At 37.2% G+C, this 23,842-nt stretch overlaps 1 protein-coding gene across 1 annotated transcript; it reads left to right on the plus strand.

The window, feature by feature from the left end:
* Window positions 1–273: 273 nt before the first annotated feature.
* LOC140170809 (uncharacterized) lies at window positions 274–23,587 on the plus strand (the record flags this gene model as incomplete). Its single annotated transcript, XM_072194029.1, has 8 exons — window positions 274–651; window positions 1,102–1,269; window positions 12,633–12,779; window positions 14,074–14,241; window positions 18,843–19,115; window positions 20,673–20,840; window positions 22,020–22,136; window positions 22,914–23,587. Coding segments are annotated over 8 exons (1,851 nt in total), but the record flags the coding sequence as incomplete, so codon positions are not given.
* Window positions 23,588–23,842: the final 255 nt, after the last annotated feature.

A 23,842-nucleotide genomic window follows, 5' to 3' on the forward strand; every position in this document is an offset into this window, starting at 1 on the left:
CCTCTTTTGTCAAAATCAGAGCATTGTTATATTTTTTAACCCCATAGATCCAAACATGCATTGATACACTTGATTTTTACCTAGAAATATCTGTTGGCAGCAAACTGACCATATTTATTGCTTTCCTTTTCTTTCTAGTTTTAATTGGCTATAACAAGGATGGCACAAATACTAGCGACTCATTCTGCTCAAGTGCAGCAAATGCGCAATCTGAGATTATTAGCTGATGGTGCGGTACAGCAGAGAAACGCTGCAGAGAAAAAAAAAAAAAAAAAACTTGGTGGACTCAAACAACTCACAAATGAGTTACACCAAACGCAGCAAGATGTCTTGCACTATAAAGACAGAGCAAATCATTGTGAGTTAGCTCTTTTAAGAACGGAGGCGCATCTGAAAAAGACCAAGGATGCCTTGTGGAGTGCGCAGTTGGAAAATTCAGAAATGAGAGATAGGTTAAAGAGCATTGAAGGGGAGAGAAGACATTGGATACCATCAAGGAGTGGAAGAGGAGGGGTAAGAGCTACTCACTATGAGGATGTTATAGAAGAGGATTCAGATTCAGACGATCTGGAAACAGATTCAGCACTCGTTACTGATGCAGATATGGTGGAAAGACGGCGGAAACAACATCAGCCTCAGATTGATAGAAAGGTAATTTTTAACTTATTTTGTTTCTATGATTATTTTTGTTGAATGTGCGTGGAGCATGCGCACTTTTATTTTCACCATTCACCATCTGACCTAATAAGCAAGTAAGCAAGATATTAGAGAGGTGTGATGTGCTCCATATACATGTATATACCTAAATTCCTCAGGGTCCTCAGACTGAGGAGGGACAACCCTAATTTCCTCAGGGAACTCCCTTTGATTGGTAGGTACCCTATGTGTTGTCAACCCATATGCTGCTGTAGGGGAAGCTGTTGGATTTTTGGACTGAGGAGGGTTAGGGATAACTCTAACTTCCTCTGGGACCTCCCTTTGATTGGAGGTACCCTATGTGTTGTCAGCCCATATACTGCTGAAGGGGAAGCTGTTGGGTTTGTGGGATTGAGGAGGGTTAGGGATAATTCTAACTTCTATTACTTGAACTTTTCTCTTTAGGAAATTGCTACCGAGGACAGAGGAATACAAGTGACACCGTCCCCAGATGATATTGCGTCAAGTGTACCAAAGGAAAAACATAACCTAGTACTACGGGATAATGTCAGACTTCAATTCCTTGTACAAGATATGTCTCGTAAAGAAGGGCTTCAGTACAAGAAAGTCTTGGTAAGTCAAGAGAGTAATATGTAATCATATATGGGTGCTAAAACAATATTGATAGAACTGCACCACCTTAAAGGATGACTCCAGCAATAATAACATTATGCCTTATAAGTTATATGATAGAAAATTAATTATCAAGCACTAATCACATGGTTTTATTTGAAGCAAACTCATATTGACCATAAAAACAAATTAATACAGTTGTCTCCCAACACGCTATATTCAAAATTCCCAGGCACCGAAATTGTCCAGTGCAGTGACGTCATGGTTACTTGTGCTCAATTGTTTGAGAGACGGCTGTTTTTATTTTTTTTTATGGTCAATATGAGTTTGTTTTAAATAAAACCATGTGATTCGTCGTGCTTGATGATAATTATTTTACTAACATATAAGCCTATTTATAAGGCATACATGTAATGTTGTGATTGCCGGAGACATCCTTTAAAAGCAATACTTCATATTGTAACATTTGCTGTCAATGTTTTATTTATTAAAATTCTGATTTTTACATGGTTGTAATTTTACTTTATCAGTGAACCCTGCAAAATCAACAAAGCCTTTAGGTATATTTGACAAATCTAGGATTTTTAATAAAATCACTGAAACATAAGATTTAATTCATTTTTCAAACTTGCATATGGCTGAAATGTCTTGTTGCGCATGCGTGATCTAGAGGGTGTTCATAGCACATTGAGTGATCAACCTCATTTAACTATCTGCATACTAATAACTCATTAAAGCAGGTCAGAGGTGAGCATGACCTAGAGATGTTTGCACTTAAATATTGAGATAAATAAAGCTGACACACAAGATGAATGGTATGGTTCTATAAAGGAGATCCTAAGGCTTGGTATAAGGCCTGCCATCCTACTTGCCTTTAAATATCTCAAGACTGATCAATACATAATGCATTGACAATATAGGTGCTGGAATGAAATATCAATTTTATTTTTATTTTGTCTTAGTCATTTGAAACAAAACTAAAGATGACGAATCTTATAAAGCAAACCACTATGCATCATAACCAAATCTCTGATTATGATATTCATAATTCTAGTAGTTTCTTTTAGAAGAAACATCATCTTTGGTTTCATTTGAGACAACAAAGACAAACTTCCAAAATGGACTTGGGTCATTGTTGTATTCAGGTATCCATTTGTTCTGCGAAAATTTAATAGGGCACATCTGAAAGTAGAAACTACCATTTTGTTGGAAAAAAATAATTTAAAAAAATCAATTTCTTATGGAAAGTGATTCTTGTGATTCATGAAAATTGTGGAACAACTTTTTATTGAAAATTTTTATCGAAAAGTTTGAAAAAGTATTTCATTATCAATTTATCTGGGGATTATAAAAGGTCCATAAGTTCCCAGTTCACCCTGAGGCTTTTTAGAATAAAATCAAAAAGATTTTGAAAAATGAAAAGAAATTGTAACAGTTGTTGGTAACCTATTGTGTTTGACTCACCTGGTCCAGTTTACAATGGCGCACATGGTAGCGCCTGGTCACAATGGCTTATTATAACACCGGGAGAATTTGCGACGCCCAAAAAAAATGCTAAAATTCAGGTTCTGCCTCAAATTTTAAGATTTTTCCAAGATATCCTATTTTAAAGTATTCATTTTCCAAAAAATGTAGATTTTTACAAAATTGAAAGAATCCATGGTGATCTGCAATACAATCCATGCAGGTAAAAGTATAGAAAATATACCATAGGACTTTAAATTATAATGAATTCAACTCTGCGCTGCATAACTTAATTTTAAAAACTGCAAATTTGAACTTTTTTGGGAAAATGAGCGCATTTTGGGAATATTATGGATAAATCATGCAAATCGCAAATTTTCTAAAAGTGGTGCGTGAAATTTGCTTTCAAAATCGCACAATTTTCCGGCACTTAACTTATTATGTTTACAAGGAAAGATGCGGTTTTGAAAGTTACACTTTAGTCCATTCAACTCTCCAATAATGTAGTAGGCCTGACCCACAGTGTCATCGCCCGATATCTTCAGGGCAGAAATCGCCATGGTAGGTTGAATCCACAGCCACGCATGGCCATTTTGTTCCGACCTTTGAGACGCATATGAGCCGAGGGACATCCCGACTAAGGCTACTGACAATAGCTCGGTAATTAGCTTCTCTTTGTGTAAGTGAGCTTGTATACGCCATGTGAGGGGGTGCTCACACTACGCTGTGTGTGACCTCTGTGTGTATACGCCATGTGAGTGATCGCTCACATCAGAAAATCAGAATATTTCTGTCAGTTTTTCCCGTTCAAGACGCAATGGTTCTTTCTCAAGACGCTAGCTAACGACGATGATATCCGTTGAACATATATGTTCAAGTGCAAGGAACCAAATCTGGTTTCTTTATACGAAATTAATTACGGGAGATATTCATCATTTTGTACCCCGGTATCCAAAGATTTATCGTCTGAATATCAAACGTGCATAGCACATTTACGTGTATCGATCCCGGGTATTCATTTCAGTGTCTCTGGCTCTATAATGTAATTATTAACCGGGCGATGTCGGTGTGTGACCTATATAATAATTCACATGTTTGTTTCTACATGCTTTGTAAGAGTTGAATTGACCAAAGTGCAACTTTTAAAATTGTATTTTTGGGGCGCCCTCTACGGAGGCGCCACCATATAGGCATGACTTTGTGAAAAGCTTCTAATTTCACTCTTGCTAGATTGACTTCGCAATTGTTTTGCTGAAATTATGCCCAGCTCAGAAATAAAACCACAATCTGCTTGGATTTTATTTTATTATTGTTTTCTGATATGCACGGGATAAAATGGTGAGCGTATATTCTTTGTTTAAAATACAAAATTAGGACTTATAAAAACACCAAATAAATCCTGACCTTTGTATGCGTTCAACCAGTTTACCGTGTGCCTTAGAACCCGATAGACGGTGACATTTGACCTACACTAGGATCCACAACATGCTCATCTATCATGGGAACAGTTCTTAAACCCTAATACATTTGTACATTCATCCTTTGAAAATTTGGGTACACAAACTCATACTCTGCAACTTGAGGTCAAATTTTGCACTATGATTATGTAATTGAGGTTATTGGACTATGCCATTGGGATGAGACTCTTGTGGTCCATAGTGATAAGATCAATTAACAGCCATTGTCAGTAAGAATGGGACCGAAATGGGACTTTGTGATTCAAGTGCGTCATGGATTTTCTTTAAAAAAAATAAGATGATACATCATCAGTCCAAGAAACTACCCCCCAAATTTTAGCTTCCTCGCTCATTTCGTTTGTCCGAAAAAAATTATTGAAATTTTGGCCCCATAAACATCGTTAAATGGTTTACCAATTTGTAGCCACTAGAAAATTGTGCGCCAACGTTGGCCCAGTGAAAAGAAAACAGTTTTTGAATCCTTCTATGGGTATCATTACAATGATGCAAAAAAATTGTTGGGTTACCTTTTTCTGTGGCTTTAAACTCATTGCGCCATTAAGCACCCACGATAAAAGCAATTTGAAATGCATAAACTAATTATTTAGAATCAAATGCAAATGCAAAATTGATGGGTGCTCGTTGGCGCAAGAAGAAAATGGAGGTCAAAGGTCAAATGTTCAAATTTTGAGCCATTTTCACGCCTCATTAATTTTATGCGCCAAGGTCGAAGAACAGAAAAATTTGTGTTCAGTGGTAAACATACTGTAACTCTACTAAAAGAAACAGTAAAGAGCTTGGGTCCTGTTGGTTTAGTATTTTTTATGATTTTCTAAATATCATCTTAAAGCAAGTAAACAGTAAATAATATGCCATGCCGTACTATGTGCGAACTTTAAGTATCCTCCACTAGATATGCCAACAAGTACCCATGGTGTTTTAACTTCAGTTAGTTTATTCAAGTGTTGTTGCTTGCATTTCTGTGGAAATAAGTGTGGGCTCATGTTGGCGCAAGGATATTTTAAGGGTCAAAGGTCAATTCAAAATCACAAAATGCTACTTTTATGTTAGTTTGTGCGACCAATATGCAATCTTCGAGTGTCCATTTCTCGATGTGCCAACAAGTAGGCTACCCATGGTGTTATAACTTCATTTAGTTTATCCAAGTGCTATTACTTGTGTATCTGTAGGAATATGTTTGGGCTCATGTTGGCGCAATGATATTTTGAGGGTCAAAGGTCAATACAAAAAACTCAAAATATGACAAAGTGCATTCTTTGAGTGTTGGTAATTTCAATGCCAACAAGATCCCATAATTTTTTCACTACCTATGCCAACTCGATTTATTCAATTTCTTCATAAAAAGCCTTGAAGTTGGGATAATATTGGCATTATATGAATATATATATTCAAGTATAACTTCTGCATTTTTATTTAAAATGCAGAAGTTGTGCAAGCTTACATTGTATTGTATGATAAGTGAAGAACAATATTGCATTTTGACTGCAATGAATCAATATACTTATACTTATAACATCATATCGAAACCTTTGGGGAACTAAGATTTTCCGAGCTATTCCACGCTTGAACTGCTATAGAAACACGGGCTAAACTCGGGTCTTTTTTACATCTCTTGCCACCAAATATAATTTGTAGTGATATAACCTGGATCTGCTAGTTACATGGAGCAAATACTGTGATCGTTTGATTTTTTCAAAAATAAACAGGCACGAAACTTGTTTAGACTCGCGTAGCTAGGGGTAAACCTTTTATTTTTAGTCAAAAATCGCGAAAATTTCAGTGTAAATTTCGCGTTTCTTGAAAAACCAGGAGCTTCTAGTCAGCTTCTATTTACCAGAAAAATAAACAGCGCCATCTAATCACTTGGATCTCTTGAGTAAAATTTCTTCAAAGTGACCGCTTTCCATTGATGTAACATTCATTTTGGTGGCTTCAGATTCAGACTCGCGTGTGTTCAAGAAAGAAAACATCGTGAATTCAAGTCTGACTGAAATCTAGTCATCAGGCCGTCATATCCTAGTCTTTTGCACAGACCTAAACATTTCGACGCACTGTATGCGCAAAGCCAATCGATCAGAAAGTAAACAAACAACCCGCTGAAGAGGTTAAGTGAGCTATTGTGCATAACGTGGACAAGCTTCTTCGCAAAGTTCGTGTAGATTCTATCATATTTGTGGCCAAATTGTAATTAAATTTTAATTTTTTTATTATTCTGTAACCACAGTATTGTAAAATAAGTAATACAGAATAAAGGTGTGTATTTGTTTGCAATAAAACACAATATAAAGTGGTTAAAATAGCGATAAATGAGTCGTATGTCAAAATAAAAAATTCGACCGATAGTATCATAGGTATCAGTGTTTCGTTGACAGTATCGATCTGTGTTCACTATGCGTGACCTGTGCGTTCAAGCCAATTTTGATAGGGCCCTTTTCACTAAAAAGGTTTCCATATGGTGCAGGCTTATAATATTTTGGAGAACATTTTTGTAAACCATGAAAACTTAAAATGTGTACCTTCCACTTGGTTTGTTGTGGATTGTCAAATGATCTGAAAATGCAGGGTAAGTTTTGATTTATACACATTCTGCATTCAACAGTATTAAAGTGTTATTCTTAAATATCACTGTGCCATGAGCATCCATAAGACTTAACAAGCAAATATACACTCCATTTGAGGTAGATATTGGGACAATGTTTGCACATTTTCATAGTTGCACAAACTCGCAAAAGAGTTGCACTTTGTGCTTTAGGATTGACCTTTGACCCTTATAATATCCTTGCGCCAACATGAACCCAAACAAATTTCTACATAAATGCAAGTAACAGCACTTAGATAAATTTATTGAAGTAAAAACATTATGGGTACTTTTTGGCACATCTAGTAGTGAACGCTTGAAGATTGCGTATTAGTTGCAGGAACTATCAAAAAGTAGCATTTTATGGTTTTGGATTAACCTTTGACCTTAAAAATATCCTTGGGCCAACATGAACCCATATTAATTTCTACATAAATGCAAGTAACAGCACTTAGATGAACTGATTGAAGTAAAAACATTATGGGTACTTTTTGGCACATCTAGTAGTGGATGCTTGAAGATTGCATATTGGTTGCATGAACTATATAAAATAGTACTTTATGGTTTTGGATTAACCTTTGACCCCTAATATATCCTTGCGCCAACATGTGCCCAAACTAATTTCTACATAAATGCAAATAACAACACTTAAATATGGTGGATGAAGTAAAAACACCATGGGTATCTGTTGGCACGTCCTGTTGTGGATGCTTGAAGATTGATGAAACCCCTATTTCGCCTATTATATGCTATTTACTAGGCTTTAGGATGATATTTAGAAAATCATTAAAATAGTGAACCAACAGGACCCAAGCTTGTTTCTGTTTCTTTAATTAGAGTTATTATTTCTTTACCACTGAACACCACTTTTAATGTTCTTTGACCTTGGCGCACAAAATTAATGAGGCGTGAAAATGGCACAAAATTGGAAAATTTGACCTTTGACCCCAATTTTCTTCTAGCGCCAGCGAGCGCCCATCAATTTCGCATTTGCAATTGTTTCTAGGTAATTAGTTTATCCATTTCAGCTTGCTTTTTATATGGGTGCTTAATGGCGCAACGAGTTTCAAGTCATAGAAATCAACACGAGGGCGCTTTTCACTAATATTTTAAACTAGTTTATTACGATGCGCCAATGGTGACCCAACCATTTTTTTGTGTAATTGTAATGACACCCATAGAAGGATTCAAAAACTGTTTTCTATTTACTGGGTCAACGTTGGCTCACAATTTTGTAGTCGCTGCTAATTGATAAACCATTTAACGATGTTTTGGGGGCCAAATTTTCATTATTTTTTTCGGACAAACGAAATGAGCGAGGAAGCTAAAACTTTGGGTATAGTTTCTCGGACCAATGTTGCATCATCCTATTTTTTTTAAAGAAAATCCATGATGCACTTGAATCACAAGAGTCTGAATCTTACCGACAGTGGCTGTTAACGAGGCCTCTTAAACTGATGGCTTTTGTTTGCTAATTACCATAGAATCTATATAGCGGTTATTGCCAAAGTTGCAATATGGTGGCACAATTGGGCGGCAAACTATATGCAAACATCACGGCATACTAATTATACATGTTCTACATTGTTGTATTTTAAAACACTGAAGACCAAAATTGACGTTAATGCCATGATTGGATCATGGAGGTAGTACTAGCTACTACCTCCATGATTGGATTAAGTAAATAACTAAATCCTGTTATCTACCCAGCAATGTTTGCTTATCTTAATAATTGTAACAAACTGTAGTGTACTAAATGGTACAAGACAGAAGCGGCAAACAGACAGAAATTTAGAGTTTTAAATTAGAGAGTTGACAGGAAGTTGTAAGAGTTAAATTGTTATGGATATGATTGGTATAATCGCAAAAATGTTGAATGTCAGATAAAAGTCATCCGAGGTGAATTAAGTAATTGTCAATCACAAATTGTTACAGGTCATTTGAGGTGGACTAAGTTTATATTTGGATTGTCAGAACACCTTCCCTAATCAAACACATTTCTCTTGCATTTGATCATCTTCTACTCCTCCCCAGAAAATTCATTATAATACCAAATCTACACACCATGGAATTCACCATATCACGTCCAAGCTCACATTGGGCGCCCCATTCCTTTTTTAAAGGAATTTTTATTTCTTATAATGAGACAATGTGATTGAACGCAACAATGTGTGGCATTGTCAATTGGACCAGGTGTGTAAAATAAACAAAATGTTTAAATTTGTTAATTTTGTGAAAAATTGTTCAAGTCAATGTCTTTAGACAGTGTACCCACACTGACTGTGTAAGAGACTAGTTCAAGTATAACCATGTGTGTATAGTAATGGTTCAATGATCAATTACATTACACACATTTACTGAAGATTTGTTGTAGAAAGTGAATGAACTTGCAACCGTTAATAATTTTGACATTTAGTAATGAAATGAGAGAGAGAGTTTCTGGAATTGTGTCATTTAATTGCAAGTATTAGTAAATTTGACATAAATTTGAAAATGAGACAAAACGAAGATCAAGGTACAGCACTACAGCTTTATTTAATAGCCTTTCTTTGTTTACATTGAAATGTTCTGTTGAAAGGATAATACCACAAGCATGAAATGTTGATAACAAATTACAAAACTGGTTTACACAAGGGTATTTATCCCCGATAGCCCCCTCCTGCTATGTCGCAATATGGTACTTCCCAATTGCTGGTTATTGTGCAATCCTGTTTTTCCAACATATGTTTTTTCAGAACTCTATAGATCTCTAAAATGGAATTTCCCATTTAGGGGAATTTTATTGAACACCCAATAACATTTGTAAAGTATATCAATGTGATCTTTTATTTGGTCTGGTGACAAAGGCCAAAGCATACATGTTTTAACTTGATTTGGGAATTTCCCTCTGTACTTAACAATAAGCAATTAATTTAAAATCATGAACCACTCACGAGTCTAAAATCAATGAATTTTCTCAATTTTACTCCTGGGATTAATAAATTGCTTCAAATTGTTTTCTGACAAAATGTTCTGCTTAATATTGCCATTCTACCTGAACTTTTTTGTGTTAAAAAAAAAACTTGCATCAAAAATAAAACGTGCAAACATATCTATGTGTACTGTTAGACTTTTTCAAGACTGCTTTCTAATACATGTGAAGAAACATATTTTGTCACTACTTTACAGTGATCTGGGGCAGTGATAACCTCCTTCATGCTCAATTCTGATTCTTCACACTTCCTTAGTCCCTTCCGTGGAGGTTGACTATGGGGGTGGGGAAGTTGCCCAGTTTTAGATTAAAATCTACCTTTGCACCATTTTAGCATCAATAATAATACTGTACATTTTCATGTGCATTGGTCCCCTAAAATTATCATGGGAGACAGAACAATTTTGCAATTCCCTTGGGAAATTTTGCCCAGTATGTCACAGGGGCCCCATCGGTTAAGGCTTTGATGAGTCTAAGCAAGTATTTGCATTTTGCATTGTGGTATCAGTTACCAGTTATCATTTCCTGTTGTTAGTAAGTGTGTGCAGCGCACACTGTGCACGCCTATTATAGCAAATGTCTAAGTTCAGTTCCATGACAAATTTCCACCTTTACTGTAGGCGTTTTCAGCCTACGTGTACTCACTTCTGAGTCACAATTAAATTCTCTGTTAAAGCCATAAAGTATGATTTCCATAAAATTTGTTCATCCTTTATCCAAAATGGTGAAATAATATTTAGTAATAACTGTCAGGAAGAGTTTCTGTCCATTTAAGCCGAAATAATGGGGTAAAGTGAACGAAACCCAGAGGCTATTTTGGCTGCTTAAAAAGTGGAGTGTATTGGGAAACTTATGTTATAATACGACTTCATATTGAAATTATGCTGTTGACCCACAAAAACAACAATTTTATCCAATTCCAGGTGTAAGTAAGACTGAGGTGTAAGTTGGGACATGTAAAAAATGTTAATACAAATAGAGCAAAAAAGTCAGGTTTGAAAAAACAATTTACCAAAGTATTGCACATCATAGGTAGTGTTAATAAAATGAGAACAATTTAAAATTAGACTTCAGCACTACTTGCTTATTTTGTTTACAGGAGCGCTTTCGAGAGCTAACAATATCGGCTGATGCTATTTATTAACTCTATACATAAGTATAAGCTTATTATCCTCTTCAACAATAGGATTAAAGTTTGGCATTTGACTAACACTAAAATGAGAAACATGTAGGACAATTGGACAAACATTAGGAACATATGAATAAAACCTTTACAATTTGCCGACTTTACGAGCGGTTTGATATGGATGGTCACAATTATGAAACAAAATTGTCATCCATGGCATGTCTTTTTTAAAGACAGTTCTTGTTTCACTTCATAAGATATATTTGCTGGATGTACTTACCCATTGTTAGCTCACAGCCCCTAATTGTTACAAAATACAGTGGACTCTCTTATCTAAATGACACACAAGGAAATTTTGTGGAAAACGAGGAAATTTGAGGGAAACATATTGATAACATTATATGCTATTTTTTTAAATTTAGAATGGTTAGCAAATGAATTCAAATTTTGTTTAATTAGTCATCATGAATTTACAATTCAAAGTTAGACCTTGTCAAGCTGTCCTTGCTAAAAAAAGAAAAAGAAGCCAACAACAGCAACTACCCCCACAAAAACCAAAACAAACAAAAACAAAACATGTGACTGTGACACCTTACCAAAGTTCACAGCTTTCATTTCAATGTATCATTGATAATCGTTTTCAAGATAAATAACAATGCATTCATCTATACATATCTTTGTCACATATTAATTTTGTTTCAATTTTAGAGGTGTTAGTCTGTTAGATGTTGCCATCTGTAAAGTAGGAATACTGCCCTCTGTAGTTCACCTTTCATTAATTTAATCATTAAATTCATATTCATCCATATGCAAAACCGTGACAAACTGATAATACAAATACATGCTCATCATATTCATTAATTTGTTATTTATTAAGTTAATTCCTTCGACACAAAATACTGATTTCCCAGGAGGCACTGATAAACATTATAATCCAAATCTTTGCAAACATAAAGTGAACAATTTAGAATTGATCTTTGATAATAGTAATAACTAGATTTCGCGGTTGTCGGGTTGGGCGGTTCTCGTGATAGGCCTATCTCTAATTACCCAACACCCGTTACCCATAATAATTGCCCTGACCTTCAAATCTAAGTACGATATGTGTCTCTCAATGATTAAGACAGATTTTAATCAACTCTCATAGCTGTGACGCTTACTTCGGTACCCATAATCTGAAAACCCATCGTTCACCGCTTCCAAACCCTACTACCACATTGGAGGACCCAAAAATACCCCGAAATTCTAGTAGTGTTGGATGTAGGGCCGTTTATTCAATCGGTAGAAATGTGAACGCAAACGGGTTATATAGGCCTTACCATAACTGATGATTTTTATGTTAATCATGTCTTGAAAATAGGCCTATTGGTCCGATGAGATGCACCTGTTAGTCACACTGTAATGCTTTCCGATGCGCGATGCGGTACTCTGCGCACACCCAGTTGATACTCCGCGATAGCACACATGAAAGCATCGCGATATCGCACCGCTGATATGCGATATCGCACAGCGCAAAGCACTGCGCGAACGCGATAGCGGCAGACGGACGGACGGACGGACACTCTGTGATTAGTATTAAGATATGGGATACTTTAACCATTTTAAAATACATGTAAAAATTACATAATTTTTAAGCAAAAATGGTTTGTATGTAAATATAATAAGTATAATAAATAGGAACAAGTTATTATATTCGCTAAGATTGTTTTAAATAATTGTTCTATGTTTTTCTTACAAAATGTACAGCAAATATCTGAGCTGGAAGACCAGGTCAAACAATTACGACAAGAAGGACAGGATAAAGCAGACCAACTGCAGAAATTGAGAAGAGATATCCAACGTGCTAGGACTAGTGATGATATTGTGGGCCAACTCCTGGAAACACAACTTCAGGTAGCTATTGCTAAAAAAATATACTACATAGTGTCTAACAGATAAGCCTCAGATCGGTAATACCGATTACAGATTTTTGGATTCCAAAATTGGCCTGATCAGATTCCGATTCCGATTTTTTTTTTCAAGTTTTAAAAAAGCTAGTGCGTATGCAGAATTAGTTGATTTAAATGGTCACAAAGTTGTTGTTTTCTTGTGTATAAAAGAACTAACTGAAACATGCACGTCAGATAAGCAGTCGGGTCTTGAAAATATGAAGTGAAATTGTATAAGCCGCACAAGTAGGCCCTATCATCATCATCAGTCGGCTGCGGAGCAGGCGACTACAAGCTTTCTCCAACTAATGCGATCTTGGGCAAGCGAAACAATTTTGTTTGGCTGCAGCATCCCTTCAGTATCTCCCAGGAGGTGCTGGACATACTGTAAGTACAGTGTCGCGGCCGTCCGGTTTCCTCTTCCCATGTGGTGGAATATAAAGCGCATATTCTTTCACAGGCTCGCCATCTTCAAGACGCAATATATGGCCGAGAAATTTGAGTTGATGAATCTTGACTCTGGCAACCAGTGGAGTGGTGTTGGTCAGGTTGTAGATGGTTTCGTTTGGAATCCGATCCACACGCTTGATGTTTAACATGACTCTGTAGCAAGATGTTGCAAATGCATTGATCTTGTTTTCCATGTCCTTGGTAACTACCCATGACTCGCACCCGTACAGAAAGACAGTAACACACGTTGTCTGAAACAGCTTGATTTTTGTTTCGATTGGCAGGGACGGGCTTCTTCAAAGGCGTTCCAGTTTCCAGAAAGCTGCCCAGGCTAGTGCTTTTCTTCTTTTTAGGTCTTCAACACTAGAGCCCATCTTGGAACCCAAATACCTGAAGTCTGTGACATGGTTGATGGTACTACCATAGACTTCAAGTGCTGGTTGGGCGTTACAGTTTGCAGTCATATATTCTGTCTTAGGTGCGCTGATTACAAGGCCTAGATCTGCTGCTGCAGTTGCAGTCCTAGTAAGCTGTGACTGGGCCCGGTCTATGGAAGATTCCAGCAGGGCAATATCATCAGCATATATATATGATTATCCACTCATATTTCATTTAAACCATTTTGCTGATAAAATTTGTTTTCATTTTTTAGTTCCCCAACAAAAAAAAATATTTGGAGAACTGGTGGATTACAAGTCTGACAGGTCCTTGTGTCTGGCAGGTAACAAAGGTGACCCCTGCATGTACCACCAATTAAAATCCAGAAAATAATTTTCTTTTATTGCAAATGATTTTTCTTTTTTTAACAGCTGGAAAAAGTCACAAAGGCCAATGCAATGAAGCAGGTATTGAATGAGACTCTGTCACAGCATCTACAGAGTCTTACCAAAGCCCTTGAAGAAGCAGAGAAGGAGCTTGGTAAGGAGAGACAGCATCATGAGGTAGCAGAGACAGGGACAAACACTGACAGTGATGAGGTATGGAAAATTGCACTGATATCTGAAAATTACATAAAATTATATCGTCAGCCTTCTACGCTAATTGCTTAAGTCATTTTGTTTTTATTTTGAGAACAAAGAACAAAATGTGGTTCAATTATGAATCACTTATGTAATCACCCTAATTATTTTGGATTATTCCGTTTCATTTGTATCATTATCATTTGTTCTTCTGCAAAGATTGGTGAATAAATATGTTTAAATGCATGCTTGAACCATGTAGTTTGTTCTCAAAATTACAAAAAATGACTTAGGCAAAAAGCGTAGCAGGCTGATGATATCATGCACACGCTGAATAGATGCGCACGAGAAACAGTTGCCTAAATGCGTTGCTGTCACGGCCACATTACGGTGACAAATGCTTTATTCTGAAACATAAAAAGAGTTCTCTCAGTCCAAGAGTTATGGTAGGGCTTAGGGTTATTGATAAGGTTTAGAGTACTAGCTTATCTGGACTAACAGACATTAGGACTAGCGGATATAGACCCATGGAGATTTGGACTGAAACATCTCAAATTCAGTCACAAATTGTACAAATGATTTGCTTTGTCCTGCCTAATGGGTGAAGTATTATGCCAAATACAGGGCTTGACTTTTACACATGCCGCACGTCAATGATGTGTACTTTTGCTGTTGGGCGTGTAACTTTCTAAAAGTACAAGCCCGACTGGTGTGTGGAATTTTGACGCTCATAGGTCACTCTATTTGGCAATGTAGCCTAAAAATGTCAATTTTTGCTCTCTTTGTGCAAATTTATTCCACTTTTGCACCAAAGGCCCCCTTCACAATTTCAGCTTCAATAGGCCATGGCAAAAGGTGCTGGATTTACTATACTTCAAGAAATATTTTTATCCCCCCTTCCTCTTCCCCCCTCCCCATGTCAAACAGAAATCTACACCAATGTTAATGAAGAACAAGTCACAAGCAGGGCTCACATCTAAATTGTTAAATGCTACATGTAGGTCCCTATCAAAATTACTAGTCTATCGTCTTCTTTTTCGCATTTTTGTGGCATTATTTCCTTCAAAAATTTGGGCTTGTAAAATTTCTGTCAGGCGTGTAACTTTTTAGAGTCACACGTCCGACTGGCTAGTGCCAAAAGATCGAGCCCTGGCCACATGTATATATGGTATTCCTGCCAATCAAATAGAGGTCTGATACCAGTAGTTTTCACACAATTCAGGGATTGGGAATTTGTTACACTATGGTCATGATTGATGTGGTTTATGGTAAAAATTGTGGTGGAAAGATAAATAATGTGATAAGTTAAGTTAAGTATAATATCGGCATATGCCAACACCATCGTCAACAAAGGTACAGAAAACAAATATTTCCAATCCTTTCTAATCAAAACTATGAGGACATAATTCTCCAGAATAATATGATATTGAAGCTCCGCACTAAAAAAATACATTGTAGAGAATTTGGTAATTTTCATTGAAAAGGCAGGGAAATTTGCATGTAATGAGCCGATGTGTCATAACATTCATTGATTCCTAACATCCACTTCATGTGTGTGATAATGAGCAATGTTTCCAAAATTATCAAAATATATCTGATATATTTTATCACAGATCCTGGAAGGAACTAAATCTTATATTTTTGTAGAGTTATGTGTACATATTTTATAATGAATAAATTCTTGCGATTCGCAATACAATGCGCCGCCAGCAGTTGCTCTTGTCCATCCCATTTTTGACCTCCAGGGTCGACACCGCCTTTGTAGCTACCATTGGATTTTCACACAAGTGTGATGTTGAAAACACCTCCACATAGAGTTCTGTGTGATGGCTCTGTTATTGGAAATTGTAAATTGCTGATTTAGTGTGCATTGGCAGTCACATGTAACATAATATTGACATTCAAACACACAGTGGTATATCATATTCCTATGTTGTATTCTTACTACGCTAGCTTTGGATATTGACTTTTTCTCATGATGCACTACATATTTTGGCCTCACCCCAGCAACTGCTGGAGGCGCATGGCATAGTGAATAGAATGTACACCCCCTAGAATATTCACCATGTAGTTTACACATTTGTGTAAGAGTTGGGTCTGTGACGGAGCTCTTCCACTACTTGCCTCAACCATGTGTAGTTTTACTTGTCTATCTTGTGACCAGTCTTGTGATCTCTTATGAAACTTTAGCAACTTCACATGTGTCATGTATGGGCTCTTCCAATTGAAATTCACACACCCCCTATGAAAGTCATGATCTTAATCTCCCACACTTGGAGTTTGATTTCAAATGGGAGTTACCTGAATGGGTGACTCCATTTGAAATCTACACTCCTTGTGTGGGAGATTAAGGTCATGTCTTCCATATGGAACTTACATGCAGCTAAAATTATCACAAAGATTACCAAGTGACACATACTGCCAGCAACAAATAGTATAAGTCAGGGTTGCCAACTATTTTTAGCCCAAATGGGGTCAAATAATTGAAAAGCCCAAATTTTTCTCTCAACCAATGGGACATGTAATCACCGAAGGCCATGGGTGCCAATGACGAAAAATCAGGAAAAATCACCCAATTTTTGTTCGTAACCATGTGACAGGAAATGTTCCAAATTGCAGGAAAATTGGCCCAATTGGGCCCCATATTGCAATCTTAGTGTTAGTGTAATATTTAGGCATATCCAGGAAATAAGTGATTATGTGTAATCTATCAGGTTGCCACTTTTTAATGGCAAGATGCAGCAAAGAGGGTTGAAAAGTAGCCCAACACTTTTATTGACCATTTGCAGTGCTTTGTCACTGAAGGAGCTATCCTGTATAATGAAAGCACAAATAGCTAAACGTTGCTTCCAGTAGTACACACCACAAAATAGTACTTTGTCAAGACACAAGTGGTCCAATTGGGCTGGTAAGAAACCTTGTGGCAACACTGATTATTCAAATGAACCGCTAAATGTTAGTGGCCAATTTAAGGACATTTAGAGGGATGAAATCATACTAGCCACTGTGATAAACTCTTCAGTCCCCCATAACATGTGATGCATGGAAGCTAGTCATATGTATCTATTTTATAGTAACCTTCAGTATTCCAAAGTAGGGTAGTCTACATAATTTCAAGTTACAGTCCAAAACCTTGGCTCTGTTAGTCTCACTGACAAGAGTAGCTTTAGCCAGTTAAAGTTCTTTGAAGAGCCTTAATGTTAAAATTTCAAGCATGAATTACCATTTAAAAAAGGCTCCAACATACGATATGACACACAATCTGACCCACACAGACCAAAGTACCTAAATTGAATGATATTGTAATCCCAAAACCCCTGGCATACTTGGTTGCAACTTTATGAATTTTTTATATGTTCATTTTCTTATATGTTTTACTGGTTTTTTTTTGCTCCTTCTTTTTGCCTACATTTCAATTTCATTATTGCCAACGTTGGACTGTTTTGATCAGATCATGCTATATATTATTAGCCTCTGCAGCCTGAGATGAAAATACCTTAAGTATTTTGTCTCAGTTTGGAACAACATAGAAAATAGTTGGCAAGTAATCCTATGGATCAATAGTACACATGACTCTTGACCTTTTATTGAAAAGTGTAGTTGCCAGTTTTCATGTGAAAGATTTTCTGGTGCAAAAGACCTCAGATTTTGATTGTGGTTATATACATGTAGTTGCCTGTTTTGGGAATAAGCTTTACTATTTGAGATAGTTTGCGGATATTCAAGATGGCTAATCTGCAGATACCAACTATACATGTTGTACCTTGTCAAAGCGGAGTCTGTTTCCCATGCAAAGTTTATTACTCGGTATGTCAAGCTACAGTGTAGCACAATTTATGTAACAAGCTAGTTGTTGCATGCAATTTCAGTTGACTCATTTGCTATAATCAGAGACGGAATAAAAAAGACTAGTTTGCATGTGATGATCAACTCCCACAGCATGTGATTGGTTATAGTATCGCATAAAAGGAAAGTTGATTCATCTGGTGCCTTCATTGGAGAAAAGGAATCGCAGAAAATGGCATAAAATAATGGCACTTTTACAAGGCAAAAAGCAACTTTTCTAGGCATTGTTGACATGGTGCAAAATTAACCATAGGACATGCTGCTTTACTGATACGTTTAGAAATGTCAATCATAGAAACAAATTGTTTACGAGTTTGATTGACAATGTCAGACATAAACTAGTATTTTTAATTCACTTTTACTTTGTTCAACTGGTAATGGGCAATTTTTGTATATCTTATAAAATTACCTTACATTGAGGCCTAAGCAAATTTACCTCAACTGGAATGTTATTGTTGCCAATGGGGTCTATAGAATACCTCTGTGGTGCACATCAAAAAAAAATCTAGTCACATGAATGTCATTGAAAAAGGTCATCAAAATTTATATAGGAATCAAAAACTCTTGTTCAAAGTAAAAGTATTCCCCTGCTCGTAAAATTTTAGAAAAGGTATAGTTTGACCTATCTGCGATGTTACAATTCTCTAGATATAACACACCGGTTGAGGTATCACAAAAATAGAGGGTTTAGGCCCCTAGGTACTTTGGTAAATTCTGTCAAAGCCAGATACTCGCATCTTACAATGTTACTTATAATATTTCAATTAAAACAGACTGATGGTACACCCATTGGCAGGAGACCAACACCAAAAGACGACACCACAGCACAACCACTCAGAGAAGATGGACAACAATCACATGACTCCATCATTGCACAACCTAGTGATGAAACCGATGCTGGAGGACAGCGCCCTCAATGGGAACAGAAGGAGAAGACTGAGGTTCTTGAGCAGCAGGTGAAGCATTTGAAAGAAAAGGTTGATCGGCTGTCGCGGGATTGCAAACGATTGCTGACGGAAAAAGTGATGGCCATCAGAGAAAGAGAGGTACGTTACTATTATAGTTTGTGCTTTGTAAGATTGTAAGACGATGATTAAAGACCCATTCAGTGATTTGCTGATCAGGACGATCATAAAAATCATCAAAATTTAGATTTTGGTACTTTTGTCATTGTCATAAATGTATTAACATAGCCTGTTAGTGGTTCAGCCGAAAGCCGTGTATTTAAGACAAAAATAAGGCATATATATAGATATGTAATTCAGATACTGACAGTATCTAAATTAGCTACATGTATTTGAATGGGGCTTCAACTTTGTCAATGCTGTAGTTTTCTTCGTTTTTTGCCAAATTTTTCATTTCAAAATTACCAAATTACAATTTGAATGACTTATCCTTCACTTGTAAGCAATTTATGAAGAATTTTTTTTACACTTTCGCTGGGATCACTGAATGGGTCTTTAACTAATTATGGTTTGAAAGAGGCCATGTCTGTCCAAAGAGGAGAATCTCCCTAAGATAGGGGAGATGGACTTATAAGGTCTTATTGTACATTGATTGATCAAACATCCTGAAAGTGCATAGTGTAGGATATGATTGCTGTAGACCATTAGGACTCAATATCTCATCTGTGGCATAGCCAAGAGGGGCAACTACCCCCTGCTCTGCGAGAATTGTCCCCCCCCCCAAACCCCCGCCCTGTGGGATGCTGACCCTGATATTTAATATTTTATACCTTTTGTATACTTTTTAGCCCATTTATTACCATTTGAATCAAAATTTGCTCTCTTGATAGTTGCCTTGTCCATGCTTGTCTCCTCTTAACAGTCACTATGCCACTGTAGCTCATCACATGGGGTAAATACCTGGTGAAGGAGGTAATGTTTTGGTAGACATGTGTTACCCAAATTAAAAAATATGGGTTTTGAGCTGGAGGCCATAAAATCCCAGCATCCCAGCATCACCATCTGCTGAAGATGCTTTGCCATTTTTCACCCTGATGTGGAAGTAACGTCAGTGCTTATTTCATTGGGCGCAGTTTCAAAATGCTATTCACTTAAAGTGCTGGCATACACACGCATGCCACCGCATAGATACTTGCTCGAAACAGCTGCTTGAACGTGTTGACGTTACTGTCACATCAAGGTGAAAATGGTATAGTCAAGATATAAATAGGTGAGTGAAAAATAGTGTAGAGTTGACAAGGTTCCTGTGGTCCTTGAAAGTCCTTGAATTTGAAAACACCTTTTCAAGGCCTTGAAAGGCCTGGAAATTTTCACAAGGTCTTTGAAAGTCCTTGAAAATTTTACCTAAAGTATAATTATGACAAAATTTGGGGAGTGGAGAGGAGCTGTCACTTTTGTTAATACGTGCCTCATGGAGAGCCGCATCACAATTTTCGTGTTGTGGTAAGTCCTTGAAAATCATGCTTTTGGACCTTGAAAGTCCTTGAAAAGTCCTTGAATTTTAAAGTCTTCAAGGTGCAGGAACTCAAATATATATATTGTTATAAAACATATTGTTATTTTATATTCCATCTTCTGGCTATCAAGCAATATTGATTTATATAATTTTGATCAATCTTTGTTTTTTCTTTCCTTCAGACGTATGAAACACGCTATAATGAGCTAATGGAAACCGTCAAACAGACTAAACCCAGCCAGTCACCCACCAGTGCTTGCTCTGAATGCAGGGAACATGAAAAGACCATCAAGAATATGCAGGATGAGATGGCAAACATGAAGAGTGAGATTGAGATGGTCACTGCACAGGTAGGTGCCTTGATGATACCCTAGCCCTACAAAGTTATAGACCTGTTATCGACATGTGATTTCTAATTCAACACTGTGTTGGGGACAAAAATACGACAATCGACACGTGTCGAAAGTCGTAATGAGATAAAAAAAATACTGAAAAAGTCGATAGATAAGCTTAAAATCACACCGATATGAATTACGGGGTCTTCGGGGGGAGGGGGGGGGTAATTTTCAACTTTCCGATGAAAACATGATCATATGGTAAGCTTATTTGGACAAAATAGCATGGAAATTTCATATTTTTTTCTTTTTTGATGGGTGCCTTAAAGTGTCGAAAAAGGACAATTTCTTTTGAAGTGTCGGATTTAGGGCCAAATCAACGATAATACGACACACATGACAATCGATAACAGGTCTATAAAGTTATAGCCCCCAATAATAATATTAAGACCCGGTCCACACAAGTGTGCTTTTTCCCCCTCGATTATGATCTTGTCATAATCGTATTATGATATTAGTATCGTGTGTCCGCTCAATGTTGTCGGCATACTACAATCGTGTCATCATTTGTGAATTATGAATATTTCCATCATTGGGCCGGTTTGTAGCATGATCATGTCGTAATTGCCGATGAAAATTACTTGTGTGTACACATTTTTTCATTGTGTTTATGTTTACTCAATGGACTTCGTAATTGACATGGTGTGTTTATATTCAGAATTTATTACGACACGGTGATGAGGTGCTGACCGTGTGGACGCTCTCATCATACATTTATCATAATCGGGTAATTACGATACGATGACGAAAATATACTAGTGTGGACTGGGTCCAATTATTTGCCTGTCCTCATCTGCATCCCACTATATAAACAACTCTAATTTTAAAGATTGCACAATTTTTTCCTTTCAGAAATGTGACATTCTGAATTATCAAACAAAATGTTTTCAAAGCAACAAAGAGTAATTTAATGCTCAAGGGTAGTGTAGTGACAACTGAGTGACTGATGCCAGTTTTAAACTTACTCACACGATATAGCATGGAAATGTTTGCATTTTTGTCAATTTTTCACAGAAAAATTGGAGGGGGGCATTTATTAGAGGGGGAGCAATACAGTATGTAGTATGTACTGTTTTTAGGTAGTGTCTTTCTATTAATTATGTCAATTGTCTTGTCTATGAATTCCGTCAACAGAAGAGAATGTTTGAGGAGGATCTGAACCAGCAACAGCTGGATACTCAACAAGACAAGGAACGCTACAAGGCCCAAATTGAATCTTGGAAAAAGAACTGTGTCACACTTGGCAAACAGGTAAGATTTCCCTACATTGTCACTGGGCGGGAAAAACCTCATGTACTTTTGACCCTTGAACATGGATAAAGCCTTGTAGGTGTAGACTTTATATTGAAGAGGTTGCTTCATCCATGTTCAAGGGCCAAAAGTACATGCAGAAAACACCTCATATTTACTTTTGGCCCTTGAACATGGATAAAGCCTTGTAGGTGTAGACTTTATATTGAATGGTTTGCTTCATCCATGTTCAGGGGCAAAAAGTACATACGATGTTTTCCCGCCCAGTGACGACATATAGTTTTATAATTAAAGACAGTAGCAGATGGAGCTAGGATTTTTCCAGGGGCCGGGGGGGGGGGGTAAAGGTGATGGGGGAAATTGGGCAAAAATGGTTTGTAACAGGCTACAAATCTAAAATATTACAGCAGCTGCATGGGGTGGGGAGGGCAAAATGTTTGACAGGGGGGCAGCTGCTCCCTCCCTCTTGGTTCAAGGCCCCCATGATTAAAAGCACCATTAGTGAGTCCTGCAAAGAAATTTGTAGCAATAGTTTAGAATTGGAAGGACAAGGCGGTTAAAAAAACCTTGTTCTGTGAGGGGATGGTCTTGCCGAGTAGGGTTGGTTGGTTGGGATTTGTTTTTATTATTTACAATAGATAAAGCTCGGAGGTTAATCCATTTCCTTTGTTGTGAAATATGCTTGTATTGTGGGAAGGAGTTTAGTAAAACTGATTTCCAGTAGAGAAACACAGGATCCATGTATTGAAACATTTTGCACTTTATATATATATTCAGGTGAATCTGTTCAAAAGCGATGTAGAAAAAGAGCGCCAGAAAGTCAAGATCCTTGAACGCCAAATGGGAATGCTACAGCAGAAGACCAGTCAGGCACTTAGAGCCCAGCAACAGTCCCTGATCAACAGACCATTCACCACCATGCAGCCGTATCATCAAGGGCTTTGCGCGACAGAAGCAGAACGCCCACACATCACGCCATTCCAAGAGGGGTTCTCTATGCCCATGCATCATCAACGTGGCATCCTTACAGTTGATTGTGCAGGTGGACTTGATGATTACGATGGTGGTGAACCGCATGAATCAGAACGGGATACACAAACATCTGTGAGTGGACATAAAAATGAATGCCCACGGTGTAAGAGTGAGTTTGAGGCTCATGAGCAGCAGGAGTTCCAAAGGCACATAGAGAAATGTATAGACAAAGCATGAAGGAAAACCTGTCTACTCATGGGAGGTTATTTGATTTCAGGCCATGGTGAAGAAAAAATTGTTGAAAATGTGTCTTCAAGAAAAGAGGATAGGGAAGAGAGAATGGAGTATGGGAGTTTAAATTATTATATAATTAGTACATATATAGCTAAAATCAAGCTAGTATTATATAATATATAGCCAGCTTCTCTCCTATATGAGTCCCCTTACCAGTGGGACTGAGCATGGGATAGCCCACCAGCCTACCACAGTGTATGCTCACCAGCCTACCACAGTGTATCTTTGAAATTCATTTAGTAATCGCCTTTGTATCCATGGCTTGTGGTGTGAGTTGTTATCTTGGCATGGCTTGTGAGCCATCTCTCACATACATCATCTGAACACCCATCAGGACCTAAGTGTGTCTCCGCACAGAGCGATCGTTTAAACTATCAAACATTCATTGGATACCACTACCATGAAGTACCTGATGGTCTTAAGGTCACTGTGTAGGTAAT

This window comes from Amphiura filiformis, chromosome 15, assembly GCF_039555335.1.
Source record: "Amphiura filiformis chromosome 15, Afil_fr2py, whole genome shotgun sequence".
NCBI lineage: Eukaryota > Metazoa > Echinodermata > Ophiuroidea > Amphilepidida > Amphiuridae > Amphiura > Amphiura filiformis.